General features: G+C 36.2%; 1 protein-coding gene across 1 annotated transcript; it reads left to right on the top strand.

The window, feature by feature from the left end:
* The first annotated feature begins 8,024 nt into the window (after window positions 1–8,024).
* On the top strand, window positions 8,025–11,262 carry cart2 (cocaine- and amphetamine-regulated transcript 2). The gene is made up of 3 exons (XM_074633422.1): window positions 8,025–8,280; window positions 9,819–9,902; window positions 10,968–11,262. Exons 1-3 carry the CDS (start codon window positions 8,158–8,160, stop codon window positions 11,073–11,075), a joined length of 315 nt encoding a protein of 104 aa, XP_074489523.1. The 5' UTR covers window positions 8,025–8,157; the 3' UTR covers window positions 11,076–11,262.
* The last annotated feature ends 1,662 nt before the right edge of the window (window positions 11,263–12,924 follow it).

Below are 12,924 nucleotides of genomic sequence, written 5' to 3'. Positions count from 1 at the left end.
GTTTATAAACTTTAAAGTGGTTTATAAACTTTATTCTAGCTGCTATCTCTCCACTCGTCTCTCTCTCTCTCTCTCTCTCTCTCTCTCTCTCTCGAGAGAGAGAGAGAGAGAGAGAGAGAGAGAGAGAGAGCTTCTCCGGGAGGGAGGGGGAGGGTGACGCTGTTGTTGAGGACGTTTGATTGACAGAAAACGCTGACCAATCAGAGCAGAGTGGGAGGAGACAGGCTGTGAATCAGTGGTTTTCAGACAGAGGCTGAATTAGGCTCTGAGGCAGGCAGACTCAGGCTGCAGTATGAGAAGAATAAAGGGTTTTTTGAACATTGCAGCATGTAAACATGTTCTAGTGCAACATTAAAATACATCTATGAACCTGGAAATGAGCATAATATGTGACCTTTAAATGAATATCCTGCATGTGAACACGCCTGTGACCCAGCAGTAGATGGCACTGTGTTACCTGCTTGACTCTGGATTAAACGTTGTTGTGAGATCTGCAGAAGCTGGAAGAGATGATGATGGAAACACTAAACACACTTTTTATTATTTACTATATTTCCAGCAGCTACGTAAGAGTTTATTCTCTGTACTGAGAAGATTTAATATCAGAATCAGGTTTATTTTACTAAGTAAACACATACATGGAATTAGACTTCGGTTTTATGCAGCTCTCTCAATGTACATACACACAATAGAAATAACAGCTAAGAACAACAGTGACCAACAATAAAAAAGAAAACAATAATGAAAATAAAATGTCTATATACAAGTCAAGTGTTTGGAAGATGTAAACTGTAAAAATGGTGCAAAGAAATGAATACAGGATGGTTATTCATGGACTGGATGATTATGTACAGCATGTACATGTGAATATGTCTATATACTGTGGTGAGTAGGATTTATATTATCAGTGACAGATGATGTATACATTACAGAAACAATGTGCATTAAAGACTGTAAATTATAATCTGAAAATGTGCATTAAAGACTAATTTATAATCTAAAAATGTGCATTAAAGACTAATTTATAATCTAAAAATGTGCATTAAAGACTGTAAATTATAATCTAAAAATGTGCATTAAAGACTAAATTATAATCTAAAAATGTACATCAGAATGAGCCCTTCATATCTACATACATCAGAACCGCACATATGGGTACTTGGCAAAAAGTCAAGGCCACGCCCCCTTTTGGGGATAGAAAACTGAAGCTCTGATAGACTTCAATGCAATCTGACGTATGTTTGGGTTGTAATTTTAACAAGTTCGTATGCATTCATCTCGTTATACAAATGTTTGTTTTATACACATGACTAATAATTATTTTGTGACCTTGTCTGAACCTGAGCGTTGGCGATACCTTAATAAATGAAGGTTGATCGCCACCATGTCCCTTCAGTCTTCCCCCATTGAAACACAGTGGAGGATATTGCTGATCCAGACATCTCTACATATCTGATTGAATCCCGTTAGGCTAAGTGTTGTCTGTAAATAACCATGTTAATTGCCAACTGTTTGATCTATAGGCTGAGATTTAGTTGGAGACGACAGTCTGATGCTGCTATAACGTTAATGTATGACTGTATTACTGCAGCAGCCTCACACTCAAGCTAACGTTAGCTAGCCATGCTAATCACTGTCGCCAGCATCATTTAGCCATTTAGCACACTGACAGTGAATATTCACGTATCGTATGAGCCTCAAATCTCAGTGTGAAAGCCTCGGTTAACCCGCTACACAACAGCTTTTCATCATTTTCTCTCCTGTGACAGCAAGTTTCTTTCCCCCAAAGGGGACCGCAGCCTCTGAGATGATGCCATGCTGGTCTGGTCTATAGCTTTGGAGTCTCTTTATGGTCGTTTTGCGCCTCTTTGTGGTCGTTTTACGTCTCTTTGTGGTTGTTTTGCGTCTCTTTGTGGTTGTTTTGCATCTCTTTGTGGTCGTTTTACGTCTCTTTGTGGTGGTTTTGCATCTCTGTGGTTGTTTTGCGTCTCTTTGTGGTTGTTTTGCATCTCTTTGTGGTCGTTTTACGTCTCTTTGTGGTTGTTTTGCATCTCTTTGTGGTCGTTTTACGTCTCTTTGTGGTTGTTTTGCATCTCTTTGTGGTCGTTTTACGTCTCTTTGTGGTGGTTTTGCATCTCTGTGTTCGTTTTGATCTCTTTGTGGTTGTTTTGCGTCTCTTTGTGGTGGTTTTGCATCTCTTTGTGGTCGTTTTACGTCTCTGTGTTCGTTTTGATCTCTTTGTGGTTGTTTTGCGTCTCTTTGTGGTCGTTTTATGTCTCTTTGTGGTTGTTTTAAGTCTCTTTGTGGCTTTTTTACGCCTTTTTGTGCTTGTTTTACGTCTCTTTGTGGTTGTTTTAAGTCTCTTTGAAGTTATTTTGCATCTCTTTGTGCTCGTTTTACGTCTCTTTATAGTTGTTTTGCGTCTGTTTGTGGTCGCTAGTTGGATCGGGTCGGGATTAGGCCGTGCGTGAAGTCTGTACTCACGGACTACCGGGATATCAGGGCCACAGCTCACATGAATGCAGGTCCCCGGAGCCCCATGTGATCCACCAGCGTTCTCAGAGTTAACGCCACTTATCAGCACGTGTAAAGTCTCTGGAGAAAAAAAATCTCATTAGCATCAGTCATCAGAACCAGAACCAGCGGATTGCCATGAGTTAGTGGAGCGGTAATGAGCTAAAAGTAAAAAGCTTCAAAGAGCTGTAGAGCTGCTGTGGATCAAAGCCTGGACCGATAATGACGTCCTCTCAAACATCACAGCTTTATGAAGCTCCATCCTCAAACTGCTGAGTTTGATTTTATATTCCAGCTCTTTGCAAACAAACTTTCTGCTTGTCAGGGACTGTTTAGTCAAAGTGAAGTTTATTTTTACTGTCACTGAGAACATTATATAAGGAGTAGCTCGGAGTGGGCTGATGGTTTATACATGCTGCTATAGCTGAAGTTATTTTTCATGGTGTGTCTCCTCTGGTGATCCTGGATCAGCAGCTTTACGTCTGCTGCTGAAGCTGCTGTCAGGCTGAAGGATGTTCAGACGACGTGTTAAGCCCCTGCTGGCTGGACGCACGATTTCCCTCCTAAATTTAAGGGATTCATAAACATAAATCCTCTTTTCCTCCATGTTGGGGGCTGGAAGATCCCTCGGTCAGTTTCTGAAGATTTCAGACTGTAACTACAGTTACAGGTTGCGTTCTGTAAAATAAAGTATAATTACTAAAATGATTCAAATAAGCAAACATGATGCCCCCCCACAAATGATACAGAGAGTCCTGAATGCATTAACTGTCTATGAGACAACGGACCCCTGGACACAAACATGTAAAAGACACCCCACCCCTCCAACACCTGAGCCACAGACTGAAAAAGACACAAAACAACTAGAAACAACACAGACACTTTGTGGTCATTTTACGTCTCTTTGTGGTCGTTTCGCATCTCTTTATGGTTGTTTTAACTGACTTTGGTCCTAAGACCAGACTAGGACCAATTTACAAAGAGAATCATTATTAATCAGAATTATAATATTTATAATGATGATTATATTTTACTTCATTATTGTTATTCCATTGATTGATTGATTGATTGTCTATTACACAGGGATGAGAGAGTATCAAACAGGAACAAAGAATCTCACTGCCATGTCAATGTGTATGTGATCAATAAACTAAACTTGAACTTGAACTAGAATCTCCTCCAGGTAGGAGCACTCAGATGAACTTTGGGACAGTGTCGGTCCTTATAATTCAAACAGTTTACTTGCTTATGGTACATAATTTATCTTAAGCCTGGCACCAGGAGTGCCAGAAATAAGCCACAAAAACCCACAATGGGCCATCCCGGTGACCTCAGGGTTTGAGGCGCTGTTACAACCCGGCTCTTAGGTTGCAACAAAAATGGGAGTGGAGACGAGGTAAATGCAAAAAGTATCAGTTTATTTACAAAACACTAAATTGATCAATAAATGTTTAGATCATTATCAGTAATCAGTGGTGTAGGAGTGCATGGATGTGTGTGTGTGAGAGCATATAGAAAAAGAGGAATAGCCGCGCCGCGATGTCCACAGGAATGGAATGATGTGCGTGCATGGAGAGAGAGCGCGTTCTGAATGGCGAAGAGGGTTTTATAGTCAGCGCTACACCGGGCCCAGGTGTAGCTCATCAACCCATCATGTCCTCATGTCCCCGCCTCAACCAGAGCCTGCAAGAAACAAAAGAGACCAGCGAGCCAACACACACCTAGTGGTGGGGAGGGGTCGTCACAGGCGCTGATGATGACGTCACAACGTCACCCGTTTAAGTCCTGTTGAGGAAACTTCGTCACATGTTATCCCTCCTCTCTCTCCCCTCATTTCCTGTCTCCTCTCCAGTATACACTATCAAAACAAAGCTAAAAATGACCCCAAAATAAAACTTTAAAAAGGGGCTCCAGGCCAAAGCTGACGGTTCCTGGTTCCTGCTCAAACAGTAATCCTTAAATAGAAGACTCAAGGCTCAAACATTACTGCTTATTTAAGCAACTCCACGTTGAATGAAATTCAAGTTGGTTAAAGAAGAGTCAGAGGAAGACTGGCCCAGAGCCCGACGGAGGATCAAACACCCACTGAAGAAGAAGAAGAAATGATCAAAAGATGCAGAGCTGCATCCTGCTGCAGATTCTCTTGAATACCAACAGCTTTCACTTTCACTACAAGTCAGCAGTATGTTTTGGGTGGATGCAGAGGATGGGGAGGTTTCTTCCCATAAAGAGACAATCACAGACTAAATCATGCCCTGGAGCCGGGCAGAACAAGGAGACGGGATTTAAACGTCTTACCTCACTTCTCTCTGCAGGTTTATTTATAGTGGATCTCCATCTGGGAGCTGACATAACGCTGCTTTAATGCTGAGGCCATTTTCTTTGTTTATTATCTATTCTCTGCGTACCCAGCACCAGCTTCACGTCAGCACAACGCTCTTATTCTCACACTAATGCCTCGCTGACAACAGGAGGATTTGGATGCAGCAGCTCTGAGTCTGCAAGCCGGATGTTTACCGACAACAATCCGCTCAGTTTGTGGTCGTAAATATAAAGTCGAGATCATCATAAAGTAAAAAAAAAAAAAGATATCAACAAAAATAAATTATCATCCTATCATCCAGTTTCCTTTTAGAGTCTCAGAGTCAAATGAATGCTCCAGACAAGAAGGAAAGCCAAAACAAAACAGTGTTTTTTTGTTAATAATAATAATATTGTTACATAAATACACATTTAAACAAGATACAGAACTGTGGAGCTTTGAGCTAAATGCCAACAGGATGATGATACTAACAGCTGATGAATGTCTTTAGTTCTGCAGGTATTTGGTCATAAACCAAAGTATTGGAAACAATAACCCCCTGAGACTGACTTCATTGTCTTTCAGAGGCTGAGGCACGTTCAGTTTTAGAGCTAGAAAATACTGGCATCATATGAAACTAAAAAACCTAAGGAATCCATTGGTACAAACCATGTCATACTAGATTGTCAGGAAGGAGGTTAAATAACAAAATTTTGGCGAGGAAAAACTGGCATGGCCATTTTCAAAGGGGTCCCTTGACCTCTGACCTCCAGATATGTGAATGAAAATGGGTTCTATGAGTGTAATAAGTGTTATGTAATTCAGGACGGTTTAGGGGACCCCAGTATGCAGAAATATTCAAACACACCATTTTAGAATAGACGATAAATAACATATTTATACAAAAACTGCATGTGATTATCATAAAGTGGGCATGTCTGTAAAGGGGAGACTCGTGGGTACCCATAGAACCCATTTTCATTCACACATTTTGAGGTCAGAGGTCAAGGGACCCCTTTGAAAATCACCACGACAGTTTTTCCTTCTAGCTCTAAAACTGAACCTGCTGCGTTTCTTTTCTCTCCTGTTATTAAGGTGAATATTATTAATGTTCTGCACTTAAAATTAGTTGATTTATAAAGAAACTATTTCATTGCTTGGATGGATACTGGAGCCACTCCTAAAATGGAACATTTCTTCCTTTAAAGTGAAGACTGACTCCAGGTTTGACCTCCTGCGTGTTAATAATGACCGTGATGTTATCCAGCAGCAACTTGAACAACAAACTTCCATGTTTGTTTCCCATCAGAGGTATGGAGGATTTTAAGATGCAGCTGCTCGCTGCGTGTCAGAAGGGTTTAAGTTGAGGTCTGGGACATTAATACCTCCATCCCTAATATGAAATACAAACAGAAGCACTGCAGGCAAGGAAATATATTCATCTGTGTTATTTCCGCTCTCTAAAGTTAAATATGAAAAAGGAAATTGGAAAAGGCTTCGTCTCTCGTCTCATCCACAGATTCATTCTGACTCTTTGTCTCTGAGATGTTCTGCTTGTTTTCAGGTAAATCAAAATAAATCACTTCATCCATAAGCAATCTGCTGGTTTCTGCTCTGGATCAATAACGTCATCAGCAGGAAGATGCACAAACTGTCATTGTTAAACTCACTATAGTATTTAAACTGTCACCACATTTATCATGTTGTCTGCTTGACTTTTACCTGTTTAATGTGAACATTACTGTAATTTGTGCTTTAAACATTCTTACAATATTATTCAGTGGTGGAGGAAGTATTCTGATCTTTTACTACAGTACAAGTTCTAATACTACAATGTAAAAACACTCTGTTGCAAGTAAAAGCCCTGACTTGATACTGAAGTAAAAGTACTAATACCACAGTCAGCAAAAGTATTATCAGCTAAATGTAGTTAAAGTATGAAAAATATAAAAAACTTTATTCTATTACATATATTACATCATTAGATTAGTACTTTTTTGGTGGGCTGATTGACGTTTAATCATAAAGGAATCTAATAACGCATTCATATTCTCATGTTTTTCAGCAACAAAACGTGTCTTAATAATAATAATAATAATAATAATAATAATTAATATTAAAACTCAATATAACTCATAATTAAAAACTCTTGAATCAAAGTTGACAAAACTCTCAATCATCTGTTTATTGACTTATTTAGTTATTGGACATAAAAATATCAGCACAGACTAATTTACCAAATATTTAATTTAATGTTTTATTTTTGGGATTTGGGATTTGTGTTTTTACTGTCACTTTGTTTTGAAAGGTGATATATTATTATTATTATTATTATTATTATTATAACTATGGAATATATTAATATATTATCATCACTTCCATCATAATTATTATTGTTGTTATTATTACTGTATATGATATATTAATACATTATAATCATCACCACCATCATCATTATGATTATCAATATAATCATAATAATGATAATTGTTATTATCATTATTATTACTGGATGTGATATATTAATATATTCTCATCACCTCCATCATCATTATTATCATTATTATTATTATTATTATTATATCTTTATGCAATATATTAATATATTCTCATCACCTCCATCATCATTATTATCATTATTATTATTATTATTATATCTTTATGCAATATATTAATATATTATCATCACCACCATCATCATTATCAATAGTATTATTATGTCTGTATGCAGTATATTAATATATTATCATCACCTCTATCATTATTATCAAGATTTTTTTTTTTGTATTGTTGTTGTTCTTACTAGATATAATGTATATCTAGTAAAATAATATATTATCATCACCACCATTATTATTATTCTATCTTTATGCAATATATAAATATATTATCATAACCTCTATCATTATTATTATCAAGATTATTTTTTTATTGTTGTTGTTATTACTATCTATACTGTATACATAGTATAATTATATATTATCATCACCACCATTATTATTATTATTATTATTATTATTATTATTATTATTATATATTAAATAAGTATCAAATAATATATATATATCAATATATTATCCCTAATTTCCCCCTGGGAATCAACAAAGTATTTCTGATTCTGATTATTATTAATGAATCTTCCGGCCTACGTCATACCCATGACGCCAACCGGAGGCTGGAGGGGGCGGGGCTGTTCAATCAAACATCCCGTGCGCGGCGGGGCAGCGCGTGAAACCGGAGCCACGGGAGAAAGACAGTGAACGAAAGCGCGTGAAACCGGAGCCCCGGGAGCAGACAGTGAACGAAAGCCCGTGAAACTTCGTCCTCCGTTACCTGGCAACATGTGGGTGCGAGCTTTGCTGCTCGCGGCGCTGCTGTTCGCTCTCTGCCCGGCTGGAAGGACGGAAGCCGAGAGGGACGAGAGAGACGTTCAGGACTACAGCTACGCAAACTCCAACAGACTGGTAGGGCACCGACACACACTACTACTACTACAGCATGAAATACTACAAATAAAATACTGCAAACAAAGAAGTAGTTTAAACATACTTTTAATCACAACCTTATTTATTTATTTAGCTATTTATTATTTGTCTATTTTTCTGTTTCAGTTTTACATCCATGAGCTCCATTATTTAATAATTATTTGTCGATATTTTCAAGGTTTTGGCCATAAAGAATCTTGTAAATAATAATAATAATAATACATTATTATTATTATTATTAGTAATAATAATAATAATAATAATCATATTAATAAATATATTAAAGCAATTAGTCGATTAATCTTTATTTTTTTGCCCTCTGGTTCCAGAAGATTTTCTCTATTTAAGTATTTGTATTTCTATATATTTAATATATAACGTAAATGTTCACAGTCAAATCTGTTAGCTGTAATTTGCCATTTGGAGGTTTAATATAATTAATTTGCTTTTCAGTAACAATAGCTGAAGAGACAGAGGACCAAATGAAGATTCATTTTTGAAATGTGCAGCGGCAGCAATGATTAGACAATTAATCAATAAGTCAATTGTCAGGAAATTAATCGGAAATTAGTTATTGAATTAATTGTTAAAAACATAACCAACAACTCTCTGGTGTCATTTTCCCCAATATGAGGATTTTCTGCTTTTCTCTGTTTTATTTAATTATTTTATATATTTATATTATTATAAACTGAATATATTTGGGGTTTGGACTATTATAATAAAATTAAAAATTAAAAAATAATCAGCAGATTTATCCATGAAAATAATAAACATCTACACCAACTCAAAGACATCACACAGAACTTTATAATAATACATCATCATTTATTATTATATACTGCTGGTAGTTTAATCTATAATGATACATCATTTATTATTATCTACCGCTGGTCGTTTAATGTATAATAATACACCATTTATTATATACAGCTGCTAGTTTAATGTATTATAATGCATAATTTATTATATACTGCTGCTAGTTTAATCTATAATAATACATCATCATGTATTATTATATACTGCTGCTAGTTTAATCTATAATAATAATATAATCATTAGTTGATTACATTTTGTTTTAATAATCTGTTAAGTAACTAAGGATATCAGATAAATTTAGTCAAAAGTACAATATTTACCTCTAAGATGTAGTGGAGTAGAAGTAGAAAGTAGCAGAAAATGGAAATACTCAAGTAAAGAAGAAGTACCTCTAAACTGTAGTAAAGTACAGTACTAAACGTAGTACTGCAGGTGTCTGTATTGGATGCAGCGACGATGGTGAAGTTATTTTTACCTGTTGGGAAGATGAACGAGTTTGTAGACTTCAAATGAGTCGATCATCTGTCGGCTTTATGACATGCGTTTGCGTGTGTGCGTGCGTGTGTGTGTGTGTGTGTGCGTGTGTGTGTGTGTGTGTGTGTGTGTGTGTGTGTGTGTGTGTGTGTGTGTGTGTGTGTGTGTGTGTGTGTGTGTGTGTGTGTGTGTGTGTGTGTGTGTGTGTGTGTGTGTGTTTTCAGCTCGGCGCTCTGCATGAAGTCCTGGAGAAACTGCAGACCAAGAGGATTAATCCCTGGGAGAAGAAGTACGGACAGGTTCCCTCTGTGAGTCACACGTTTAATACATAATAATAATAATCATTATTGATTATTAGTCATTATACCACTTACTGTTTATTCATTACATGTCCTTTTCATTATATAGATTACTGATTATTCTATACATTAGTTTATTCTAATTATTACTAATTATTTTATATATAACAGTTCATTCTATATATTACGGTTTATTCTATACATTACTCTGCACTGTGTTTAGATGCTAAACTGTATTTTGTCGTCTCATTATTTGTACTGATCCAGTGTTGATGCTCTGCAGTAATGTCTGTCTAACACATGGTGGCGCCACTTTGATTATAAACTTCAATGACTGAAGTGAAAGATTAACATTTATGAGTATACATTTATTCATACACAGAAGTATAAAGTAGCATCAGGTAAAATACTTGTGTTAAGTACAAGTACCTAAGAAATGTACTTAAATACAGTATGTGAGTAAACGTATTTTCCACCACTGGAACCACATCTGCTGCTCTGATTTATCCACCAATACATTTTCATATTAGTAACATCATGTCACACTGTTTATACTTACAGTAAATATATTTAAATATACACAATATTATATATTAATCAGGAATTAATGTTGTTTGTACTTCCAAACTCAGCATTACTCAGCATTACTCAGCATTACTCCTGATGATGAAGTTAATTATCTGTCAGCTGGTCATATCATAAATGAATGTTTAGAAACAGCTTCAAGACTGTGTTCATCATGTCCACTAGAACAGCTGAGTTCTATATCAACGTGGTTCTACATGTGGGTTCTCTGTGTTCTACATGAACGTGGTTCTGTGTGTGTTCTCTGTGTTCTACATGAACGTGGTTCTGTGTGGGTTTTCTGTGTTCTATGAGAACGTGGCTCTGTGTGGGTTCTCTGTGTTCTACGAGAACATGGTTCTGTGTGGGTTCTCTGTGTTCTATATGAATGTGGCTCTGTGTGGGTTCTCTGTGTTTTACATGAACGTGGTTCTGTGTGGGTTCTCTGTGTTCTATATGAATGATTAAAGTGTATAAACGTGGTTCTGTGTGGGTTCTGTGTTTTCTCAGTGCGACCTCGGGGAACACTGCGCCATCAGGAAAGGATCTCGTATCGGGAAGATGTGCGACTGCCCTCGAGGAGCTTTCTGCAACTTCTTCCTGCTGAAGTGCTTATGAGCCAATCAGATAACAAGAGTCTATTTTAACATGTTTATTTTACAAATATACGTATATATAATATATAAAACAATGTAAAGCCTGTGTGTAAAGTAGCATTTAGAGAGGAATAAATAAATCATTTAGTGGAATAAATCCTTCATGAATATTTATGTGTTGTTGCATTAAAGGTGTTTTATCTTTCTGATGACTCCTCTTTGATTTACTGCTTTTAAAAGTCATATTTCATATAAACGGTGTTATTGAGGGTTAAGGTTGATATGGAAAAACTGTTCATTAAGATAAAAAATTATTTCAGCATTCCTGGATTAAATTTAGTTTCATGATCACATCTGAGTTTTGATTTAATTCTTAAATTCATACAAAACTGGAAAACAAAATTAAAAAGTCAGATTAAGTTTATTTTCCTGGGAGCTGAGGTTTGTGATGGTTGATGCTTTAAAGAAATCAGATTTCAGTGAATCATATTACAATCTGACAAGGATTAACCAATTAATGGAGTATTTAACTGGAAGAAAAAATCCTACTGTGACTTTTTCACACAAAAAAGCCAAAAATTCTCTAATTCAAGCTTTTAAAATGTGAAGATTTGGTGCTTTTCTTTGTTTTATGTCATAATAAACTGAATATTTTTGGGTTGTTCGACAGAAAAAACAGGACGTTTGATATAATTGTGAGGACTTGAATCTTCCTACAATTTACAGACATAAAATTAATGAGAATCATCAGATTAAGTAATACGTCTGAGCATCGTCACTGAATCCGAATGTTAAATATATATCTTCCATATTACTCTGATGGCATCAGTACACTGTAAGAACATTAGATAATCATGTGAGTTAATGTTTTTCTGGTGTATTTATACCACAAGAAGCTGCTCAAATTAAATATTTTACATTTCTACACCAAATTTTATCCAAGACTCCATTCATATGTTGGAATGTTAGTTAAGGAGTGAAAACACCTTTTATTTCTAGAGTGAAGAGTGTTCTTGTGGCCAAAATCTATGATAAAATAGTATTTAACTGACTCAGAACTGGGACGATTCAGCTATCTCCTGATTCCATACTATCACCATACTTGGGTGCCGACAATATGTGTTGTGATTTTTAATTGTTGATTCAATATTTTGATTTATTGTGATTTTTGTTAACTTTAACACTAGACCATGGGGGAAAAGTTGAAGCATACACTTCTAGGGACTTTTACTTTGGAAAAGCTCTTAATTAATCCATGTTTTTCAGCATGTATATAGTCAGAGATGTCCTGAAGTCAAATATATCAGTCATTGTCAGGAATTATTTATTACATTTTTACCACCAACCCAAAAATCAAAGAATAAAGACATTTCCCTCACATATTAGTGGTATTTTCTTTTTAATTTATAAGGGACATGTAATGTTTTATACTTCTGGTGAATATAATCCATCAATGTTATGTCCATATATGTATTTTATTATATACAGTTCCCTTTGTTAACACCTTATTTTGAAAACCGGACGTAGTCACGTGTATACTTCCTCTAACTTCTCCAAGGTGGTCTCTAGCTCTCCTGTCAGCTCCGTTCTCTTTATACATCCATGGTCAGCTCCATCGGGGCCGTTTGAATGCATTTAACATAAATGTCAGTATATGGCTGCTCTACAGTTGTAGCATTGGCCCATTTGACCACAGAGATGAGTGACGGCCGGCTCGACCGCGATAAAGTTTCCTGTCCATGACAGAGTTAGCATGCAGCTTTAGCCGTGATGTCTAGTTCTGCTTTTCCTGCAATGTGTGAAACTCAAAGTGTTTCCATACTTTACTGGATGTTTTGGTTTGTTTTGGTTGATGGATACGGAACGGTTAT

The sequence above is a fragment of the Sebastes fasciatus genome, chromosome 4 (genome assembly GCF_043250625.1).
Source record: "Sebastes fasciatus isolate fSebFas1 chromosome 4, fSebFas1.pri, whole genome shotgun sequence".
In the NCBI taxonomy this organism is placed as follows: domain Eukaryota; kingdom Metazoa; phylum Chordata; class Actinopteri; order Perciformes; family Sebastidae; genus Sebastes; species Sebastes fasciatus.
This window is presented reverse-complemented; position numbering and strand designations above follow the sequence as displayed.

Coding starts and splice junctions, on each gene's coding strand:
- cart2 (XM_074633422.1), top strand. CDS start 8,158: ATGTGGGTGCGAGCTTTGCTGCTCGCGGCGCTGCTGTTCGCTCTCTGC. Junction 8,281..9,818: donor ACGCAAACTCCAACAGACTG/GTAGGGCACCGA, acceptor GTGTGTTTTCAG/CTCGGCGCTCTGCATGAAGT. Junction 9,903..10,967: donor AGTACGGACAGGTTCCCTCT/GTGAGTCACACG, acceptor GTGTTTTCTCAG/TGCGACCTCGGGGAACACTG.